Below are 25,216 nucleotides of genomic sequence, written 5' to 3'. Positions count from 1 at the left end.
AAATTGTGGTTTATCATATTATTAATTTTAAGCAAATCTATTTTTGAATTCCTAAACATTGGTTTACTTTTTGATTTAGTGGACAAACATATGTTATGTCGTGGGCACTAATTTCTTAATTCACACGTGTTAAAAGCTCCAGTATAAAAAATACCTGCAACAGACCATAGACAAAATTCAACTTAAAAACAATACAAATTCTGGTAATAGAATAAATGCGTTCATGAGGGAATGGCGGTACACCACTCTGTCATACCATTGCAGAACATTCATAAAGTATGAGCTTCCTATCACGGTTAAGAACTAAATAAAGAGCCTACATGTTCCTCGAAACGGGCAATAATTTTGTGCAAACACAAAAAAATTAAAACAACTGAATTTTAAAATGTTATTTACACTATAGTTTTATCAGAATGTATGTCAACATTACGTAGCTCAGTACTAGAAATCAGGGTGTGTTTTATTTTTCTAAGAATTTCAGGCAAGGTTTAAGGATGATATCTTATTACATGGTATGATTTTGAGAGCTCTTAATAATGATTGTGTTTTTACACGATATTCCGTGTACGTATAGTTAATTACGTATTAGTACTGTGTTCTTTTGAAAACGAATGCAACTATCCAAATTAGTTTGTTAAATATTCTTGCCCTATAAAATATCTAAACTGTGATTAGTAGAGAGTTTAAAATCATTTGACAGGGAAAGACTGAATTTGATTTTACCATGGACTAAAGTATGATGCTGGATGTATAAACGACAGGTTGGTACGAAAAATGTTTTTTGTTTTTTAATTGATGAAGTATTCAGGTTTATTTAAATCAGTTAATTAATTGATTTCTGAAAGAACTCAAATGTTTCCTATTTTTTATGTGTGACAATTTTGGATATATACAGTGAAACAGATTGTCCTTTATTGTTATATTATACCAAAGATGGACTTATTTCTAATTCCATACAGTTGTAACTGTCATTTGATTCTTCAGGAAGTTGTGTGAGGCTTGAAATCAGTGTTTCAAATTGCCACCGTTTTTTGAAACACTGTTTATATCTTGTTATGGTGATGTTCCTTCTAACGCATACTTACAGTATGTTAGTATAGATCTGCATTCGAACGACGGCAGCAGCAACGAACATTTGACACGTGCAGTAGTTCAGCATGAACTGAAAACTAGATCTCAAATTGAATTTTTCCTATGCAATCGTTGCTCCTGGTGATATTCGAATGAATAACATTTTTTTCATAGTTTACATTTATTGTTCTGAAAAGTAACAATTTTTCGTTTTACTCTTAGATGACGATTCTATTGTTTAAATTTGTTCCTTTCATCAAATAAAAATTACCTTGATTCTGTTGAGCTACGAAAATAATGACAAAGACAGTATAATCAGTTTCAGAATAGCACTAAAACGAGCAAGAAAATGAGATTGTCTTGTAACACGATCAGTTTAGATAAACAAAGGAACGAGATTTTCTTGTAGCATGATCAATTTTGATAAACGAGAAATGACTAGCTACCTTCACTCTAGTTTTACACTGCAAAATTAGGGACGGTTAGCTAGATAGTCATCGTGTAGCTTTCGGAGAAATTGAAAAAGCAAACGAACAGAATTATTCAATTTAACTCGTGGTTATGTTAGTATTGATGGGTAGTCGTTTAAAAAAACCAACTAAAATAAAAAAGTAGTTTTATTTTGACTTTGAAGCGAATTAGAAAACGCAAGACGCTGCCTTTCAGGACACATTAATAGAATATACAATTCTTTATAATACTTTGTGTGTTTGGTATAATAATATACAATCATAAAACAAATAAATATTTTATTTACTATAACTGTTCTATTTTTCTAGTTTAGTAAAATATGAAAGTTTACTGTTTTTTTTGCTAGACTTCCTTTTGTCCAAAACCACAGTTACGAAACAATTAATATAAATTTTAAAAATGCTTAATTTGTTAAAAATTACAGTTTCGTTTAAACTCATTCCAATATATTTGCATTATGTAATTCTCTTCATAAATGAATCTCACATTTCTTCCTCTTGTGTTTTCCTACTGCATTTCATTTCACTTTGATCTTCGTTTTAAGTTTATTTCATCTAAATTGACTTTTCACAATTTTCATTTACTTCTGGTTTGAATCTCATATGGTTGAAGTAAAATATGTTTAGGTGACTTTAATCGCCCTGTTGAAATGCAACGTAGTAGTAAGACAATATAGTTTGTAAAGTTTCTAACTGGTAATGTCAAACTATTGCAACTAAGTTTTTGACGGGTATGACGTAAAACATATGGGTCTTCTTCTAGGGATTTACAAACCTATTTTGACATACGGCTTATGTTTAGTTTTTTCAAGGGCAAATAATGTTGTATTAGATTTCTTTATGGTAAAGATCATTAACGAATACAATTATATGTTAAACACCAACCTAACAATCATCCTCGTCAATTTCCTGATGTTCCTGTGATGCTCCTAGTGCTCACAATATAACCATTTCGTTCCTGTGTTGCTGCTAGTGTTCACAATATAACCATTTCGTTCCTGTGTTGCTGCTAGTGCTGACAATATAACCATTTCGTTCCTGTGATGCTGCTAGTGCTGACAATATAACCATTTCGTTCCTGTGATGCTGCTAGTGCTGACAATATAACAATTTTGTTCCTGTGATGCTGCTAGTGCTGACAATATAACCATTTCGTTCCTGTGATGCTGCTAGTGCTGACAATATAACAATTTCGTTCCTGTGATGCTGCTAGCGCTCACATAGTCAATTCTGCCTTTTCTAATTGTCCCAAAGCAGAAGTTGCCTCAGAGCTGGAAATGAGGAACATTAGACGGCGAAACACGTTACTTTACAGTTTATAACAAAGTTTATAAACTGTTGGAAATTAGTAATATTCAAGTAAATGACCTAGAGAAAAACTATGTTTTTTTAAAGGAATGAACAGTCAACATTCTTGCTAGGATCGTTGTTACAAGCTCTACACTAATTCCCAGTCCCCATCATTTAGTGAAGAAGTGCTGCCGTCGTTAAATTTATCTGCTGAAAATATATTTAACAGTCGTTTTGAGGAATTTTAGTGGTATCTAAGAATTGCTACGTAAAGTTGAGCCATTTAACAACATTCGAAAGAGGAAGCTTTTAACGTTCTCCATGGAGATAGAAAAATTTGTACAGCCGAGCATTAGGATAACAATGGGCTGCTCTGACACTGCTTCTAGTTACCCGGAAAAGAAAGAAGACCTTTTGCAACAAAACTCATGGCAATGAGTTGGGAATATCTCCTGACATTTACAATATACTGAACAGAAACCTTAAGTTAATGAAAGTTCACAAACCACATCTTGAAATCAGTTGTTTTCTTTGTAAGAAATACAGGCGAATAAACTGAAATCAGAGCAATATCAGTCGACCACACTCATATAATTTCTATCGATACAGATGTAAGAAACAATTACGCTAAGTATTATCTTCAGAATCAATGTTCATGTTCATTGGAGGCTTGTGAAGAAAGTCATTGTAATAGAAACTGCATGCTTGACGATGAAAGTATTTCAAAGTGCAGCACTGAACCTGGGGTATCGTTTATATGAAGTGCCATTGACTCTTAGTACAAGTTAATACTTATTTTTTATACTTATGACTCTGGAGTCTACATGAAGCTTTCTTAAAGAAGCCGTCATTCGCGTACAAAAAAAAAAAACATTGCAAGAGTGAAACAAAATATTAAACGTCAGTCTCCTCCTGACGTTCAAAAGTATATTCAGGTGTTATGTCTTAAAACAGTCAAAATGATTTTCTCAATATTGAAGCTGAGGCACCAAAGCTACAGATTACAAATATTAATCCGTAACGACTAGAAAACCCACTTGTAGAGAAAAATATACATGTAGAAACGGCTGGTATGAATATAGAAAGTACTATATAGAAGAGCGAAAAACGTTTCGACCGTCTTCGGTCATCGTCAGATTCACAAAGAAAGATAGAGGTAATTGTCTGATAGCTGACCACATGTTTGAAGGCGGTTGTGTAATTGAGTGTAGGAATGTAGAGGGCGTGCTTAGATACTAGATTATATTTATTAATAGAGGTATAAATGTCTTCCTTTAAGACATTTGAGATAAAGCGTGTTGTGTTCATTTCTGTTTTCCAGGTCACCGAACATGCTCTCTCTTTCGGCTGTCATACAGTCAATTCCATTATTCATTGGTGAAAGAGTAAGTAGCTCATGAATTAGCGGCGAGTATTTTTGACTAGCTCTCTGCCCTCTAGTGTATGCTAAAGTGGGGACAACTAGCGTAGTGAGGCCTGTTATAGCTTTGTGCTATATTCAAACCAAGTTAACCATTCGTCATGAGGCGAAACCCCCTTGAAGTAAAAATGTAGCTCAGAATGGCTGGTATGAGTATTACCTCTTTTACTAATAAAGCAGAGAACAACGTTTCAACTTTCTTACGTCATGGTTAACGAAGAGAGAGTTTGCAACTGACAGTTGCCAAGCACATGTCTTATGGACAAGACTGTAAACAGGTATGGGATTGTAGGGGACGTTGCAGTTGGATGCTAGGTTATTAATTAGTATAAGTATAAAGGCGTTCCTTTATATTGGTTTATTTTGGTTTTAGTTGTTGTATAAGTAGGGCTTCTGTAATTTTGCGTTTGTTTATGTTTGTTTCTTTATTTAGTATTTGAGTGTTTTCTATGGTTATGTTGTGTTTATTTGACTTGCAGTGTTCGAAAACGTGTGAAGGTAACTTTTTGTGTTCTTTGAATCTGGTTTCCATTTTTCTACTTGTAATGTAATGGGGTAAGCTATCGGTCAGTTACCTCTTTCTTTCTTTGCGAACCTGACAATGATCGAAGAAGGTCAAAACTTTATTCGCTCCTCTACATAGAGTTTTTCTCTATCCATACCAGCCGTTTTTACATATATATTTTTTTCTACAAGTTTTCTCATCTTCACGGAGTGTAATACATACTTTTACATTTTTGACATGTGAAAATTTAATATAATTTTACTGAACTTGTAACTTTCATTATTAGACAAAGCTGTAGAACTGTTAAATATGTTTCTGCACCCGCTGAAAGTCTATTTTTTCATTCTGTAGTAATTGTAACAAATGTTTTCCAAATTCGTTTTGCTAAGTGTATTTTTTAGGAATTTTACTCTGTATACTACGGGTGGGTAATAATGCTGCAATCTGGTAACATTTGTGAATTTCCACAAACAAGATTCAACACATTGTCTTTCGTATTACTACTTACGACAAACAAACATATATTGTGGAGTTATCCGTAGTTTGGGCTCTGAATTGAATAAGAGACGAAAGGAGCTAGCCAGGATTCAAACCATATGAATGTATGTGTGTTTTCTTATAGCAAAGCCACATTGGACTATCTGCTGAGTTCCCCTCGGTGGACTCAGCAGATATCCTGATGTGGCTTTGCTATAAGAATACACACACACATAAACCATATAAACTAGGTGATCTCGAAACATTTTCAGGAAAAGAGGCGGATCAGCTTTTGAATGATTAGGTACTTGCAAGTCTGTGGATTTTTTAATGGATTTCATGTATCCCCTGTTTTCTAGTACAAAACGTTTTTCTATTGTAAAAGATAGATCTACATCTTCAGTATTTAATTTTGTCATTGACATTATTCCTCCTACTTATTTTTCTACGAAAAATTCTTCAGTTTCTGTTTTTTCTAAAGCCACACAGCCTCGTGTTATACTTAGAGGTCTACAAAAGATGCAACTGTGTTTGGTAGAATGACGCTTTGATTTCTTGACACATTTTGCAGTAATTTATCGTATGTTTAGGTCTACGATATGTTCTCAGTAATTTAAACCACGAATAATTTCCTCTCTTCTCAGTACTCAACACGCCCATCATATCTCTAACAGCTCTCGCTATCAACTATGGTATGCTTATGGCAAATAAAGACTTTCGCACCTAAAGCTAATGATACAGAAGTTTTATCCTAGCATTCTCGATATTAACCTGGGGAAATAATTGACTTAGAATGTGTTTTTGCTTCAGCAACTATGATATCTTATCTCTGTTTTACATAAGCGAATTATTTTCATTGAAATCGTAAATTATTTTGTTATGCTTAAAATGTTAACAATCACTGGGTATGGACCAGCTGCCTTCTCTATAGTCTATCAGTTTAGAATCATGGACACTTATTTGTTAATAACTCTTGTGCAGTTTAGCAAGAAACTATAACCAATCAATGTAACATTCGCAAGAAAACGTAATTAAGACAAGATTTCATTTGTGGCGAGCCGGAAGAGGATTTCGTTCTCTCTCTTTTGCTAGTTGAATTGAGAAGATAAAAGTTAAGACTAATAATAATGAATGTGTGAAAGGTGAAACTAGATATTATATAAAACTGGACGATGAAAATATTTTGTATTTGTTTTTTATATATTTTGGTTTCTTCTGTTTTTTATGTATTTTATATTTCTCTTCCAATAATTATTTCGAACAACAACAAACATACAGAACAATTAATCCTTAAAATAATTGTAGTGAGCAGGATAAAATGTGGAAAACAGGAAAAGAGAGAATGTCTCTAAAGATGACATTGCGGGTTCGGAAACAGTAGTTAACATATCGTTATCAAAGACTGTGTAAACTTACTAGAATTTGTGGAAAAGAGATACAGTCAGAAAGTTCTTTAATTGGACTAGACAGTTGTATTCTGAAAGCTCTGGAGGACAAGACGTTTCAGAATCTGTAGTATGTGATAAAAGCCGGCAATTGCAGTGATCAATGCAGTATGCACATAGGTCAGAACAGGTCAATAAAGGAATACAGAAAGAGAAGTGGATTCAAACCCTTAAAAGTTCCTGTCGATTGTCAAAATCTTCAAGTCTTGTCGTTCAAGTAAGGTCTTTGTCATATAAGACTTCGAGATACTTTATTGTATTGAAAACCCGATTTATATATCAAACAATGATAGTCCACGATTTGAAGAAACTTAAGACAAACTGCACAAAATATCATGGATTTGATTTTGCTAGCTAAAATGGTATGGTATCAATGGAGACTTCAAACCATTGTGTACATCGAAAGAAGTTGAACTTGTATCAAGATGATCATAAATATGACAATTCCTCAGTCGAGTTTGATGGAAAGACGATCACTTCCTACTAGAGACAGCAAGCTGGCGAAATGAAGAAGATCAACATTAGTCGAAACTAGTACATCTGGGTATAGAAATGGATGCAGTTTGAATAGGAGAATGGAATTATAAAAATGAACTGGTTGTCCCGAAATCGAACAAGTTCTGTTTGAGACAAATTATGATAATTCTTGTCAACTAGAATACGTGATTGTGAAACATACAATCCAAGGAGTAGGTAAAATAATGGGGCACCTTGACTTCAAGAAGAACATAACAAAAGTGATAATTCTAGAGGGAGAGTACCTCGTAGCTATGAAATGTCCATGATAGGTATTCTGAGAAGGAGAAAACGACAGCATACAAACACACCACTTTAGCCAATATCCTGTGATTACCATAATGATGAAAATGGTATCCAAATAACTGCTGTTAGTAAGGGTTTGAGAAAAGTCTCATTTAACAATATGCAATCATAGACAACATGGTCAAGGAGTGGTTAAAGTAACAGTAAATTAGTGACAAAATATCGTATGTTTACAAAAACAAACTTTAGCACTTCGTCTCTATATATCTTAAGCCCTGTATTTTAGCTGATTTTTTAGAATGGTAAAGACGAGATTACAAAGAACAAGTGCTAATCTATGTCGCCATGTTGCAAGTGCGTGTGAAAAATGTTACTGTAAGTTATAACAGGGTAACTTCTTGAGTCGTAAGATAATACGTCACTCTCAATGAGATTGACTTATTACTGAAAATATATTTATTGGTTCAACTAAGTCAGTTCAAATTAGCGTAGGTAACCTATAAGGAATATTGCATACTGATATAATAGGGAGAGACAAAGCAATAACATGAAACTTTTGTTACTAGCGTAAACTGTTCGGGGTGAATCCTCCGTATAATTATGTAAAATTAAAGGATTGGTTATTTGTTTAAAACTTAATAGTTAATGAAGGACATTCTTCAGGCTGTTTTTATAAGTTTTTGTTTGTTTTTGAATTTCGCACAAAGCTACTCGAGGGCTATCTGTGCTCGCCGTCCATAATTTTGCATGTAAGACTAAAGGGAAGGCAGCTAGTCATCACCACCCATCGCCAACTCTTGGGCTACTCTTTTACCAACGAATAGTGGGATTGACCGTCACATTATAATGCCCCCACGGCTGAAAGGGCGAGCATGTTTAGCGTGATGGGGATGCGAACCCGCGACCCTCGGATTACGAGACGCACGCCTTAACGCGCTTGGCCATGCTGGGTCGTTTTTATAAGTACCTCCCTCTAAATGAATAATAGCTTAAGTCAGTAACCTTCCTTGAAATCTCCAGTATACGTTAGTGGTAAGTGTAAAATTGAAAACACTGTGCGCAAAGATATTACACATTTTATCTATTTACGCTTTTTCCTTCTTGGGCTACAAAAATTAATTTAAACTCTCAGCAATGTTTTTACGTAGCACTTTAACAAATGACTAAACTAACTTATATTTATATATGGATAAAAATAGAGCAATAAAGATTAAAAAGTGCGAAACATTTTATCAGTTAACCAAAAGACTTTCGAACTGATGGCGTATTACATTAGAGAGACATTAATAGTTTTATAACTTTAATCGTTTATTCACGAGTAAGGTATTTGAGTAAGTTAATTCAAGCGTTATTGTTATGTTTGTATCTTGCCAGCTTTAGTAGAAAACTATCCAGAAATCATTATTATGTTTTGCAGGATTAATTTAACTGTACATTATTTAACTCTATTTCTGTACACTTCAGATTTGTTTCTTCCTTACATGTGTAGAAACGAAATACCAGTAATTCAAAAAGACATTTGTATTCTGGAGTCAAATTTATGAAAATAATAATGGGATATTTTAAATTGGAATACAACTATTGATATTTAAGTGTTGAAATGTGTTTAAGCACTACATCTGAAAAGAACAAATTAATTTATTTACTTATAGAAAAAATAAGTAGATTGGTAAGTTATCCTCCGTTTGAAGTGTTAAAGCTTTCTTTGTTTTTCTAATTTCGCGCAAAGTTACTCGAGGGTTGTCTGTGATTGCCGACCCTAATTTAAGTGTAAGAGTAGAGTGAAGACAGCTAGTTATCACCACCCACCGCCAACACTTGGGATACTCTTTGACCAATGAACAGTGGGACTGACCATCACATTATAATTGCCTTCATGGCTGAAAGAGCGAACATATTTGGTGCGACAGAGATTTGAGCCCGCGGCTCTCAGGTTACGAGTTAAGCGTCCTAACACTCTGGCCATACTATGCCGTGTTAATTGAATGAAAAATTATAGTAATCATAAATATGTTGTATACTGATTATTATGCAATAACATTAAAAATAAGTTAAATTTTTTGTTTATGTTTGTAATGATTTTATTCAACAATAACACAGGAATTTGAAAAAGTAGTTAAAATTAAGTTACTAATTTGTGTTGTTAATGTCCTTTATTCAATAATAACATAATTTAAAGAATAGATAGCATTATTGTTACTTATTATTTTTCTATATTATTCATCGGAAGTACTATTTCCATCGTTCCAGGATTAAACCGTTTTTCTGCAGATTCAGGAAAAACGATAATGAAGCATAGTATATTCTATTGATTAACATTGTTTTATTGTTAAGAAACATTGTACAATTCTATTGTAGGTTAACTATAAGGAATATAAAGCATAGAAGGAACAGTTTTCGTCAATTCGTTTTTTTCTAGTTAAATAGCGTTAAAAAAGATCAAGAAAATAATAAATATCGAGTTCAAAGTGATACGTACAACATTACTTTTCATTTAGTGTAAAATATTGAACCATATTCATGTATCGAGAGTTACGGTACAGTTAATATATTATGAATATTATTTATTATTTAGGAAAATTTCAATACAACCGGTGTGTGAACATTATTAACTATTTGTTGAACTTAACCTATTATATTCAATACTAATCAACGTCACATAACCGTTATGCTTAAAAAGAAACTATGCTGGAAGAGCCGATAACAACTTGAATACCGACATACAAACGAGACGTTTATAAAAGATTACCCATTAACGTTTTTCAATATTTAAAAAAATAGTAGGTGTTTTTGAACAAAAAGCTTCAGCGTTTATTTGAATTGGATAAATTTTGAGATGAAAGAAAAGAAGTAATACACGTTTTAAAGGAGAAACCAGGTCATTTGTTTAAGTCGCAAATTGATGCAGAAGAGTGGAAAAGAAACATTTGACCTTTTAAAAGAGTAGAATGGCAAAGCATTATTGAACCATTATTCATCTATGGAGCTGTATATAAAGAAAACAAAATAAAAAACAGAACACTTGTATTATTTTAACTGACAAATTACTAAAAATATAGTAATGCTATAAAATTCTTTCTCTTCAGCATTTCAGTCTAATTTTAACAACACTTATATTCTTAATGTCACTATTTTGATTAGAAAAAAGTTAGAATTATCTCTAAATCTGAGAATAAACTTTAGTAGTTGAAATTTTATTATAAGGAATATAATAGTTATTTTATAGGAAGAATTGTGTTTGTGTTTTCATTTATAGCAAAGCCACATCGGGCTATCTGCTCAGCCCACCGAGGGGAATCAAACCCCTGATTTTAGCGTTGTAAATCCGGAGACATACCGCTGTACTAGCGGGGGGCTTATAGGAAGAAACAAAGTATTGTAAGTTATAACCTTTTGAATACAGAAAAAGTTTACTAAATATTAAAAAAGAGTGAAACTGAAACTACTTGACTCTTAATATAAAAAAATACTAAGTTAAAGCTTACATCAGACGTTACAACAAGCTAAGAGTTTCATTGAAATTCTACACTATACCTCAATTAGATAAGAATTTAACTGAATATTTATCTAGATGCTATAACAAACTAAAGATTTGATGATAACGGTTTGAATTAGAAATTTCCATTAAAAATAATTAAAAGTCTTGAGTGGTAGCTGCAAAAAAATGTTTGAAAGTTGCATAATTTTATACTTTGAAAATTTCAATTTTGTAAATAGTTAAACACATATAGTTTTCGAGGAACACCTAAAGACTAAGTATTGTTTGCTTAAGGCTAAAGAAAGTCTGAAAAATCTTATTTTGTTTTGCAGTTTCTTAATTTACTCTACGATGGCGTTCTATTACAAGAACTATACTTCTAATTTATCTTTTCGGCATTCAAAATTTCCAAGAATATACGCCAAGAATAAATTTTACATCTTTTATTGACATAAGTTATCATTATGACAAAGTATGAAACAGAAAACATTCATCATTATGCTTTAAACAGTATTTTAATATTGTACTTTGATCACTCGAATTATTTACTTTTTATCCTATAAATTGAAAAAAATTATTACAAGACAAATTTAATTCTTGGGTTTAGTCAAATTTAACACTTTCTAATATCTGTTTATCTTTTTGTTTGTAAATAACCCATTAGGCAAAATAAACTTGAACTTTCTTTTCACGTAAACAGGATTCTTACCACAGAGTTGATATAATTTTTATGGAGGTGACATTATCTTCTCTTCATATACACTAAGTAGTCAAGTAAAGGTAAATCTATTTTAATTTTTATTAAATTTATTTTGCTTAACTTATTGTTTCATAATATATCCTGTCTAATACATTCATTAAGAAATTACAAAAATAAATCTGTGGTGGGCAAGAACATCATTTGATGGAATAGAATTGAATAGAAAATAGAAATACGTAGATGGCTAATAAGCCCATTCCATGCGTGAAATATTCTTCCGCAATGCGCCCAAGATATAATTGTGAGATAACTTACTGTACAACATGTAATATTGTTCCCATTTTTCAATATTAATGTTTCGATTTCAAACAGTCTTTGCACCTTTTACTTTTCCCAGTTTGTGATCTTTCGCTTTTAACAAGCTCTTCATGGAATAATTTCTTTTGAATGTATGCTTCTGATATTCTGATTACATGGCCTAACTATCTTAGTTGTGCTTTAATGACTATGATACTAGCTCTTGGCATCCTTGTATGTTGTAAAACCTCTGTGTCAGAAAATTTTTTGTTGTCATCTTATTCTCATCAGTTGTATGAGACAATTAAGATATGTTTTTTTACTTTTCTTGAGATGGTCATTGTATGTTGGTAAAGACTCACATACTTAAACCTAAGATTAAATAATTAGAGTTTTTGTACTTTCAACTTTGTCTGTAAACTTTTCAGTCTCAAGAAATAGGACGTGCCTCGTGCTGGTTGGTGTGAAACATTTGTCTTTTACAAGATGGTGGTTAGGCCATAAAGAGAGCAAGCTGCAGTAAAGCAATTCTGGAAGTTAGCCACTAGTCTACTATCATAAGCAAAAAACAGTTTACACACCAGATCTTCAAAGACTTTGGTATTGATCTGAAGTCTTCTGATATTGAACAGTTCTCCATCAGATCTAAAACTAATCAATACTCTAGTATAGAAATCTTTATAGACATTTAAAGACAAATATGATACTGAAGGATAACAATGTAAGAACACAGTCCGGCTTTAGGTCATTTGTCTTATAAAAAGGCTGAGATATTTCACCATCCTCTAATATTCTGGCCATTATACCATCTTGAAACTGTTTAATCAATAGTGAATTTGTCCAGACAGCCACAATTTGCCAAAATATTCCACAACGTGTTTCTGCTCACCGTATGAAATCTCTTGGCCAGGTCAACAAAGATGTAGTAGATATTAATGTTTGATTTTAGGCACTTTTCTGGATCTGTCTGGTCGCAAAATAATTTCCGTTATTCGTTTTCCTTTCTTAAAACCGTACTGACTGGTGTGGGTCCTTCTAGTAGAGGTTATATGAAATGGTTTGTCTGTAATTCTAATGAGTATCTCTTTAATGAATACATGAAAAGTGATATCCCAGTGGTTGTCACATATTTATAAATTCTGCTTCTCGTTGTACAAATGGACAAATGAGACATCTCTCTATTGCTGGAAGATCTTTTTCTTGTATTCATGTTTGTTGGAACAACTCCATCAGGTCATGTACAAGGAGTTCTCCACCTGCCTCCGATATTTTGGTTGGGATTACATTAGAACCAGATGCTTTCTTAACAGAAAAACCCTTCAAGGCTTTCTTTGTCACAGTAATAGTGGGTTTCCTAGCAATAACCTCAATAATGGCATACTGAGAGAGTTCATCAATGAGCTCATCGCTCGTTTTTGATTCCATGTTCGGTAGGGTGTATTATATTACGTATTATAATTTATTTCGGACGAGTCTCTGATTTATTATATTACGTACGTCACATATTACTATTTCAAATAACTTGAAATTTTAATTGCAATTTAGAAGTTAATTGTTAATATTTACTAAATTTGTGAAATTTGTCAACAAAATAGTCAAAATTTTCTTTTTTAACACAAATATATTTTAATATGCAAACAAAAAGATATAATTTATAATAACGGTTATTATTAATTGTTAATATAAATTATGGTTTATATACAACAGTTCTACAAACTTACAGACAACACTGAGTCTTATATCCTGTATATAACTGAATATTGTATCAATGATCTAGGTCCATGACGAGCAAATTAATTCTGAGTTGATATTGTCATGCCTCGCTTAAGGTAACTAGAGGAGGCCCGGCATGACCAGGTGGGTTAAGGCGTTCAACTCGTAATCTGAGGGTCACGGGTTTTAATCTCAATTGCACCAAAGCATGCTCGCCTTTTCAGCCGTGGGGGCGTTATAATGTGACAGTCAATCTCACTATTCGTTGGTAAAGGAATAGCCCAACAGTTGGCGGTGGGTGTTGATGACTAGCTGCCTTCCCTCTAGTCTTACACTGCTAAATTAGAAACGGCTAGCACAGATAACCATCGAGTAGCTTTGTGCTAAATTAAAAAAAAAAAAAGGTTCTTCTTTGGCTTCACACCTTTACAAGTTGACTTCTCCCTGCAAAGGTATTTAATACTCTCGTATAAATAATAACGTCCAAAGTAATTCACTGAAGTTAAACAGTTTGTGATGTCCGAAATCTATAAACGTTCCTGGTTCAATTCTGTAGTTTTCTGATTAATAGGTGTTAATCAAAGCTATACTTCCAAGGCCTATGCACATTGACTGTAGCTGACCAATAATATTCCTCTCTGCACATCGGTATTATATAGTTTAAAGGAAATTTATAGTATGTTCAGCAAAGTTCAAACACGTTAGAGTTTACGTCACAAATATTGTTGATTCTTACTCTCAAGAATCTTCTACAAATTTCGACAAGATACGTCACAGGCAAAAAGAAAACTATAATGAAACGAGTGTAAGTGCTAAAATAAACATAACGGTAAATGTATTACAGCTGTTAAAGTAGTAAATTAGTTTCTTTAGCGTTTTGGTCTTGTCGCTTAAGATGTCTTATTTACCTGAATACACAATAGACATTTACTCCGCATAGTGGAGTCATAAAATGTGTACAGTAAGATATAGAATTGCTTCATGTTGTTTCTTTCAGAGAAGTACTGCTGTTCCCTAGCTTTGTTACTATGCACGAAATTCAAATCAAACCTTGTTTGTTTGTTTTTTGTAATTCACCTGCAGCATGAAAATTCTGTGTTTTTATTGTTTCACGATTCAACTGACAACTTGAAATTCTATAGATTCCATTAATTTTTTCTCACTGATTCAGTTTTGAAAAGTTTCACTAATTGTTTTATTAAATATAATTCAACCTAGAGCTAAGATCCTAGAGATTCCACTAATTATTTTTTTTGAAATCACAATTCAGTTTACAGTTAGAATTTTAAGGGTTTCCATTAAATTATTCCGTTTTCTGTTATTATTTGTTTTAGATCTAAGAGTTACGTGCTCTCTGCCTAAAGCGGGCAATCGAACCCAGGATTTTCATTGTATACCCAGAAACTTGTTGTCACCCGCTGTAGAGAGGAGATATCCCTTTTTCTTTTGATTTTTGTCTACACTCAGAAATTTCAAAACTTTTCTTGTATAGTTTCCCAAAGTTTTAAAAATGTTCTCCTAAATCGTTTTGTATATTTAATTTAACATCCACAAGTTTTACTAAAATACTAATGATTATTTTTTAAATTATTTACCTCACTATTAAGGGCACAACTGCTTCCTTCAGTCTTTTCAAACATCAAATTTACTTCACATTTGAGATTTATACTGCTAGCTCGCAAAAATATCACATTGCGCTAGATTATAATTTTCTTCTGTTATTCAAAAGTTTCAATAATTAGATATTTACCCGCACGTGCTTCATCTACGTAGAACTGAAGGCATAAGTACTGGGCATGTGCAAAACACTCTGTCGCCAGAGCGACGAGAAGAATCGGGTTTGAAAGCTTCAAAGCATGCATGAGAAGACTGGGAGAACGGGGACGAGTTTGATAGGGATCGTTTCTTAACTCTACAGTGGTAAGTGAAGCTTCGATGTTTAAAAGAAAAAAATGTTGTGAATCAGGAAAAATAGCCAAATTTAATTTTTCCCATGTAATGTTTATTATTGTACTACTTATAATTAGAACAAATAATAAATTAACTATTATATGTTTTTAGTTTGTATACCTTTAATATATGTACAGTAAAGAACAAAACACGTATTTTTAAATAAGATTTCCTGTTCGTTTCTAGTTAGTCGTTTTCAACTGTTAATTGTACTGTATCCTGTAAAAGCTCATTTTGTTTTAGTAAATCGTAAACATTTCCTTTGGAAATATTATTTTATTAATTTCGTTTAGGTCTTTATTTCGTTTAATCTTATTTGTTGTGCTTTTGCTTTTGTCTCTTTGTTTTTGCTTTTCGTTTCTTACAATGAAGACAGTGAAGTGCACAATAAAACCTGTAACAGTCATGATTGGGAAGATTGGTTCTTACCATTTTACTCACTAAATAAAGTATATTAGCATACATTATGGCTTCAGTATATATCTGTGTATTTAACTAAGAAATAGAATGATTGATTCAGTGAAAAACATCCTAGCGGTTAGTGCGTCTAATTGTGATTCTGAGGTTCCGTGGCTCGCGTCTCATTATCGCTAAAAAAGTACAAAATTCGTTCCGAGCTTTGGGAAGTCAAATACCACAATTCCGTTCGATAAGAGTAACCTCATACTTTGCGATAGCTGGTGTTGAACAGCTTCATTCTCTCTGTTTTACCAGTTGAAAGCCTTTGTGTAGCTTTGAATGAAATTCACTAACAAACAAAAATATCGACAGAATGTAGAAAAACGTTGGCACATATTACTTCAGCACGCATATAAGTTACACGATTAGTTTATACATTTACCGTATTTTTAAAAATCAGAAAGAGTAAAAACCCTCAGCTGGAAGATTTGGTCCAGTCTCCTTGAATTAGCTAATTATGTAGTTTCTATGATTAGGTTGTAAGATGAGGTGAAATATTGTTTAGTTTTTGTTTTTTTAATTTCGCGCACAGCTACTCGAGGGCTATCAGCCGTCCCTAATTCAACAGTGTAAGACTAGAGGGAAGGCAGCTGGTCATCATAACCCACCGCCAACTCTTGGACTACTCTTTTACCAACGAATAGTGAAATTGACCGTCACATTATAACGCCCTCACGGCTGAAAGGGCGAGCATGTTTGGTGCGACGGGATTCGAACCCGCGACCTTCAGATTACGAGTCGAATCCACCTGGTCATACCGGGTCAAAGAGGTGAAAGAGAGTAAAATGATGTTCTTACATTTTATTTGGCTGTTTCGAAACTAAAATAACTTTGAAAAACTTGTTCAAAAATTATGTGGCAAGATTTCAGACAAATAAATAAGATATTAAGATAATACTTATCTCAGGTACTAAAGAAATACAGTAATTATTGTTTTTGCTCACACAGTGAAATGATAATTTCAGCCTGACTGTTGAAGTTGATTTTGGTGATTAACTTCGCTTCATATCCAATAGTTATTTTAAATATTTCTTTCCTATCGCTGAGTTCATTATTTATTATTGAGTTTTTACGTCTTAATGTAGATAGGGGCATAACATTTTACTCATAGTATGTGTCAGAGATTCATCTTAATAAGCCCTCCAGTGGTACAACGGCATGTCCGCGTTTCGATGCCCGTGGTGGGCAGAACACAAATAGCCCATTGTGTAGCTTTGTGCATAATTACAAACAACATCTTAGTCAAATATTCTGTATACATTAAGGAATCGAAACCTGTGTCAATAAATTCATTTACTGAAACATCGCGTGAATATGTAAGTATTCTTAAATAATTAGTCATATGTTAGCTATGTTTCAATAACATCGTAATCAGGCTTAACACATATCGCGATCCTTTTATTGTTCTAAGCACATTAAACTAATAATTGATTGTATTTAAACACTATCTTAATTTGATCCTGTCTTTACTGGTATTCTGCATTCTGCCCAAATTGATTTAAACAAAATAATACGTTTTATTACAAAAGTTTATGGCCAACAATAATTTAAATAAGATTTTCTTATTTAGCTCGTAACTGCTTTTAGAAGTTAGAACCATAAGCCAAAACTTTATTTATGGTTGATCGATCAGTGGGAAGGAGGTTTAACGTCTTATATTTGTGTTTGTAAGGTGTCTTTTTTTTTTTCCTTGCTAAAGTTAACGTTATATATATTTTAAGAAGATAGAAAGTGTAGTGACTCGAGGGATTACTTGTCTATTATTTTCTCTAAAAGCTTCTCCTCTGGTGAGCTCAACTTTCTAGAACTTACGAAATTCAGTTCAACGAACACATCAGGTAATATTAGTGTAAATAGCTTTCAGTCTGAAACAGAACTTTGTCAGAGACACATTTGTATATATTTTTCGTATATTAAGGTCTTTCTCTGTATGATATGGTAAGAGAAGTGTGTGTCAATTATTTTAGAAACTATAAAAACACATCTGTGGGGAGTTAAGTCACAAATTTTAAATTATCAGGACTCACTGGAAATTAAAACCATTGTTGTGAGTGACTTGTGATTTTGAAGAAGTGAAAAGTTTAATTTTAATTGGTGTCCCTCAGCGATACGTCTGTGAACTTACATCGTTAAAAATCGGATTTCGATACCTTAGTGAGCAGAGCACAGATAGCAGTTTATTATGGTACGTCTTATAATTTACTTCCAACGAATCTGCGATTTATGTTACGTACCACTATTTCAAATAACAGGAAATTTTAATTTTAATTTAGAAGTTAATCAAATGTTAATATATATTGAATTTATGATATTTGCCAACAAGATTAATACGCATAATTTTCTTTCGTAACATAAAGATATGTTAACATACAAACAAAAATACAATTTGTAATAACCGGTTTAGAACTGAATATACGCCCGGCATGACCAGGTGGGTTAAGGCGTTCGACTTGTAATCTGAGATTCGCGGGTTTGAATTCCCGTCGCACCAAACATGCGTGTCCTTTCAGCCGTGGTGGCGTTATAATGTGACGGTAAATCCCACTATTCGTTGGTAAAAGAGTAATCCAATAGTTGGCGGTGGGTGGTGATGACTAGCTGCCTTTCCTCTAGTCTTACACTGCAAAATTATGGAGGGTTAGCGCAGATAGCCCTTGAGTAGCTTTGCACGAAATGAAAAAAAGCAAACAGAACTGAATATTTTCTCGACAATCAAGATCCACGATGAGAAAATTTATTCTTAGTTGATATTGTCACACCCGCTTAAGCTAGCAAACTTGATTGACCTCACACCTCTGACTTTTAACGATAAAGATATTTAATGTTCTCGTAGAAATAATAACATCCGAAATTAACTCACTAATGTTAAACGTTTTATAATATTCAAAATCTATAAACGTTCCTGGTCAAATGTCTGTATTTTTGCGATTAACAGGCGTTAATCACAATTATAGTTTCCGAAGCCTGTCGTTTACTAACTGTAGCTGACCAAGAATGTTCTAATACTGTCTCGCGTAATTGTATAAAAGTAGCTAGCCGAGATTCAGGAACGTTCAACAATCTTCGAACACGCTAGCGTTTCCGTAAAACAACTACTTTTGATTCTTGCTCCCGAGAATCTTATACACATTCAAAGAACAGGTGGGACTTGCACTATAGATATCCAACAATATACAACACATGCATTAAAAGAACTATACTGAAACGAAACAAATGTAAGCACTAAATTAACGTCCGTTACAACAGTAAAACCGTGGTATTAGCGTCAAACAACAGAAATCTACACATCTTCCTGGCCACATAAAAATAAGAAAAACTAACTGAAACATTTCTACTACACAAATTCGATACATTTTAGTTGATTATTTCTATATTAATTTTAAGAATTTTTGAGAATAATGAGTGAATTTCTCATTTCGGATGAAGCTGATTTTTCTTGGGATCTTTCCACTTGTTACTAAATAACCGAACAAATAGTGTAACTAGTCCGAAAGCTCATTTAATTAATTTTAAACGAGCCGAAATAAGTTAATAATAATCGATTTTATAAAAACTAAAATAGTAATGTATTTGACATGACCATTAAGATTTGAACAATGTTTTACTAAATAATTTACAAAAATGTAAATCGATAGCGTTCGTATTGAAACCTTGAACGTACACAACAAAACGCGCTCTCTTTTACTGACAGTCGATGCTACCCTTCTTTTTAAGAACGATAGCGTTTTTCTACTGTGTGTAAACTTAATAATGAATGTTCATAGGTTTAGTGTCATACTTCTCCACGAAGAAACAGTTTGGGTAAAAATGGTTTTCGGATTCGGATTTAAGGCTTAAAAATGTATCGGGGAATATTGTTACAAGTATGTTGGAGCTTTTCATTTCACTTTGTATCTTGTTTTATACTCTCAGTTTTTGTTCGTATAAACACAATGCTTTGTTTTACTGGCATTTTAGACAATACACACATTATACAATCATATGTTTTAATGAAATGCTCTTATCTTGCTGCTTAAAAAACTGCAATCCTACACTTGTGTTTCGTCATGATTTAAGGTAGTAGAAAATTACGAAAACGGCATTTTTTTTCTGTTTGATGTGGATGTAATTTGACCCTGAAGGTGGCATTGAGTAAAATATCATATCTTGTGTGAGGCTATACCCTGAAGTATTAATGTAATAAAATAATTTTACCGAATGATGTTCTCTCTAAATGTACACACTGAATGAAAGAAATTCTGCTGTTTGAGTCTACCGTTACTAAGTGGTAACACTGCGAAATTCATTCATTTTGAGCTCAGTTTGTTCAATGGATGACACTTTTATGTATCTTTTGTAGCTCCACTAAATCTATCTTTTTTTTTTTTCATTTTTCTCAGAAATACTCAATAAAGCATTTATCATCCAAGAATTGATCTTGAAGGGCCCAATGAATAATGTTTTCATCATTTTGTTGTATATTTCGCTTTCAAGAATGTAGTAAATAAAACAGACACGTAATGTTGGGCCTGATCCTGTAGCATTCATTAATTTTCTCTTTCGTGTATGTTTTAATTTATGTCATCCTTTAAATATCTTTTATACAATAATGTTGGATTTATTCGAGAAATACCTATTAATTAACTTTCTGTTTGTTGTGTTTGCTTTGATCTGAGATACCTTTTAAATGCTTTTCTGCTCATAATGTAATTAATTTTGTAATTTTTTACGTAGAACTTTATTCTAAAATATCAAGTACCCATTGAACAACCTCATATTCCTTATGTAGTTTGAATCTGATTATATATTTATTTTGATTCCATTGGCCGAATTTATATTCCTTATGTGGTTATTGATCCCCAAAATACCGGTTATAACCATCTTTTCTGATGATAAGTTTATTTCAGAAGTATTCACTTACTAGCCCCCCGCTAGTACAGCGGTATCTCTGCTGATTTACAACGCTAAAATCAGGGGTTCGATTCCCCTCGGTGGGCTTCGCAGACAGCCTGATGTGGCTTTGCTATAAGAAAACACAAACACACACATTCACTTACTAATACTTTCTTTAATAAGTGAAACTTCAGGCTGGAACATATTTAAGTTCAATCCTGAATTATCCATTTAGAAATATTTTTCTTCTTGTTAATAGAGTTTGAATTCAAAATATCTTCTCTGTATCAAGTATGGTCTTGAAACATTAACTAAACAATCAGCAGTTACTGATAAAACCGGATGTTCATTAAGGTGGGTTGACATTTACTGAATTCATGACAGTTTTGTCAACATTTTGTAGTTCGACTTTAAACAATGCGTTAAAAACAATCTGCCCACTTTTTAGATTTAACCTAAAAGTATTCTTTAAAGAACCTTATGTCTATCTACGGCTCAACACTCAAGTATCCAATAAATAGGATTTTGCCTACTGAGATTGGCTTGGCTTTATGGCTGTTGCGCTATTTGAAATAAAAGAAGGTGCTTTTTAATAAAATTCAGCTTTATATTTGGCCCTCAAGTATCTTTTCTATAGTTTTACGCCTAGTTGTGATGGTTGACACTGGGGTATTTCTACAGTTTTTTTTTTGTAATTTTAGTTTTGAAGTCTGAACGTGTTTTAAATACCACCAGAAAATTTGCACCGGTGCGTTTAATAAATATGTGTATGTGTTTGAAATGTTCAGCCTATGTAAGACGGTTATACCTAGAAACTTGGCTGTGGAGCTTAGTTTTATTTCACTATCATTTAACTTGATTGTAACGTTTTTCAAGTGTTTGTTAAGGCTGTGTCTGAATATAATTCCTGTAATTATAAGATGTTAATAATTAGCCCCCAGTTGTTGTACCAGATAACTATAGCGTTAAGGAATTATATTTGATTCTACTAGCTGTGATTAACATCTATTAATAGGAAAACTACAGAATTTGACCACAAACATTTATAGCTTTAGAACATTAAAAACCGTTCAACTACAGAGAATTATTTCGGACGTTATTATTTCTACAATAATATTAAATATCTTCAAAGGTAAGAAGTGAATTTGTAGCGGTGTGAGGCCAATGAAGCCTATCTAGCTGAAGCGAGAGGTAACAATATCAACTCAGAATTACTTTGTTCATCGTAGACTTCTATAGTCGATAAAATACTTAGTTCTAGACTAGATATAAAACTTAGTATTGGCTGTAAGTTTCTAAAACTGTTGTATATAAACTATCATTTCTAATAACTATAAGTAATAACCGTTATTTCAAATTGTATTGTTTTTGTATGTTTGTATATTAAAATATATTTTTTGTCAAAAAAGGAATTTGCGTGTATCAATCTTGTTTGTAAATACCATAAAGTTGATAATCGCTATTTAACTTCTAAACCCAAATTCAAATTTCTGGTCATTTGAGATAGTGGTGATACATAACGTAATAAATAATAATACGTAACATTGGTTTAACACAGAGCTTCTCATTAATTAATATGTTGTTTATTGGCTTTGGAATGGATACTGATTTTTACTGCCCTTTAAACCCTACACTGAAATATATTATTCGATACAGTGTGAAGTGAAACCCTGAAGTGAATATATTTTTATAATGTAAGGCGGTAATACAAATGTTTAACGAATACTGGAGTCTAATATTCATTTATAAATTTCTGCCTGTTATAAAATATCGAATTTTTAATAAAATGTATGGTTGGTCTTCAGTTAAACAAACTTCTTAGTTAATTTTAGTCTGTCGGTAGATTATTGGCTTTTATGACTATAAATATTTTGGCGCAAACGCATTTTTTCTTGTATTTATTACATTTATTCTAGCATTTTGCAACTTGTTTTACAAAATACTTGCTTTCTTGATATATCGTTAATTTTTCAGTAGTTGTTTTTGTTCTTGATTCATCAGGTCAGCCAAAATGTCTGATGATATCACAAGCAGCGAGGAAGCTGATTATTCTGTTTTCGAAAATAAAAGTGGATTAGCCGAAGACATGAAGTTCCTGGCAAGCATGCCTGAGCTGTGTGACGTAACCTTTCTGGTGGGTGAAACTAGGGAGCCCGTTTGTGCTGTGAAAGCCGTCCTTGCAGCCCGCAGCAAGTATGAGTTTTCAATTGCATGTTCATTAGCTTGTTTGTACATGGAAATGTCTCGTTAATAATTTACGTTGTCCACGCTATGATATAAAAAGTATCTATCTCACATCGTGCTGAAGACCTGATATCTTCTTACAAAAGCAATTCATTTCAACATATAAACGTGTTGATAAATTAGTAAGGATACGTTTTATTTTCAATTTACATAATTTGTCTTTGTTTGTTTTATGATATGAGATGTCGTCGTTGCGTATGTTTAAAAAGTGCAAACGAGGATAACACTATGTAACAACATTTTTACTTTTTCTTGTTCCTGGGCAGAAAGTAAATGGAAAAGACTTATTTTTCCCTTTAAATTTTGCTTTTGTAACCTGGGTAATGAAATTTTCAAATTTACCCATTTTCCAGAACATTCCAGGTAGATTCTGTGCTGAGTAGCTGATAGAGAATTTTCTCAAACTTACAAGAATTTTCAAGAACTTTCTAGAACGTTGTAGAACTTACGAGTATTTTCAAGAAGCTTTTAGAATTTTCTAGCACTCTCCATAGTAATATATATATATAGGGGCTCACCACTTCAGTTTAGTTCTAGCTGCCTAAGTGAATATATAGATCTATCCAAGGAGGCTTTACCAAGTTTTCCTGTTATCTTTGCCTTTGGGACAGCAGGGACACCGCAGCTCACTACAACAGGAAACACTGGCCACAACGGACCGAGTTCTCTGTGAAGAAACACAATGTTAAGTGTGAGCCACTAGTGGACCTCTAGAAGTTGTTGTTCCCACCATTGCACAAAGAATTTGGGCTTGTAAAACAATTTGTCACAGCTCTTAATAAGGAGTACGCAGCCTTGAAGTACCTTCGAGACTTCTTCCCTAAGCTGTCTGAGGCAAAGGTCAAAGCTGGTGTCTTCGTTGGACCACAAATAAAGAAGATCCTGGAGTGCACAGAATTCCCCAAGAAGCTCAGTAGGAAGGGAAAAAAAAGCTTGGGGAAGCTTTATCGCAGTGGTGCGAGGCTTCTTGGGCAATCACAAGGCAGAGAATTATGTGGAACTGGTTGAGACTATGGTGAAGAACTATGGCAAAATGGGCTGCAGGATGTCCCTGAAAGTCCATATCCTTGACGCTCATGTTGATAAATTCAAGGAGAACATGGGTGCATACTCAGAGGAGCAAGGCGAGCGTTTCCACCAAGATATACTGAACTTTGAACGCTGCTACCAAGGAGCGTATAACAAAAATATGATGGGACACTATATTTGGGAGCTGACACGTGAAAGTGATTTACATTACAGCCGCAAGTCTCGAAACACTACTCACTTCTAAACATCTTTGTTCATTTTGGTATAACTTTAGTATAAATACATGTAAATCTTGATTCATATGTAGTTTTATTCAGACCTTATGTAAATGAAAATGTGCAAATTTGCCCATTTTTACATAGAAAATGGATTAATTTCTAAATTCCATTATCCCGGCCAAAAAAGCAAAATTTGAGGGGAAGAATGGCCATTTTGTATAGTTTTATGACATAAGCAATTAATAAATAACACATGCTATCCAGGAACAAAATTTGTGTTATATAGTGTAATGGTATCTTATTCAACAGAATCTGCAACTTTGGCTCTTTTCTTCCGTTTTATCAAATAATTATGAGTCTTATTCGATATATGTTTGTGACTAGGTAATATCATGTTTTTGAATAAAGAGAAAAAATAAAAATTTTCAAGTAAATCGTAAAGAACATAATACATTTCATGCCCAAGAATTGTGGTAAAGACCTTGATTCAATCGGCACTAATTCAACTTCTTGAAATAGACATGGAGACTGGTTTCGAATTTGTTATCTCATGTATTATAGAGTTTACGTTAGCCATTTCGTGCTTTCTAAAATACATTTTTCATACCTGAAAGCTCTCAAAAATGGAAAATTGTACAGATTTATAAGCGCTGCTAAATCTTCTATATCAAAAAATACTTAGAAGGCACAATGCTCTCGAAGACAGAGAAATGTTTTCAGTCTTGTTTCAGAAGAAAGTGTTCTAAGTAAGAGCCTATGTAGAAACATGTATAAACATGTTTGAATCACAATTTTCTAACTTTCGATTTTAGATGA

The 25,216-nt window shown here is 33.0% G+C and overlaps 1 protein-coding gene across 4 annotated transcripts in view; it reads left to right on the top strand.

Moving 5' to 3' along the window:
* The first annotated feature begins 453 nt into the window (after nucleotides 1-453).
* The window catches only part of LOC143233838 (serine-enriched protein-like), a 41,268-nt gene continuing 16,505 nt past the window's right edge, over nucleotides 454-25,216 (top strand). Inside the window, exons 1-5 of one of the 4 annotated variants that reach the window (XM_076470598.1) lie at nucleotides 455-761; nucleotides 10,697-10,818; nucleotides 11,619-11,698; nucleotides 15,402-15,548; nucleotides 22,911-23,102. In XM_076470598.1, coding sequence (XP_076326713.1) covers nucleotides 22,921-23,102 — 182 coding nt within the window. In that variant the 5' untranslated portion in view covers nucleotides 455-761; nucleotides 10,697-10,818; nucleotides 11,619-11,698; nucleotides 15,402-15,548; nucleotides 22,911-22,920. Of the gene's footprint in view, nucleotides 762-10,696; nucleotides 10,819-11,618; nucleotides 11,699-15,401; nucleotides 15,549-22,910; nucleotides 23,103-25,216 lie in introns of all 4 variants that reach the window. The other 3 variants (XM_076470601.1, XM_076470599.1, XM_076470600.1) reach the window with 3 other exon arrangements.

The sequence above is a fragment of the Tachypleus tridentatus genome, chromosome 12 (assembly GCF_004210375.1).
Source record: "Tachypleus tridentatus isolate NWPU-2018 chromosome 12, ASM421037v1, whole genome shotgun sequence".
Classification (NCBI taxonomy): Eukaryota; Metazoa; Arthropoda; class Merostomata; order Xiphosura; family Limulidae; genus Tachypleus; species Tachypleus tridentatus.
The sequence above is the reverse complement of the archived record's forward strand: the minus strand, read 5'-3'. Positions and strand labels throughout refer to the sequence as shown.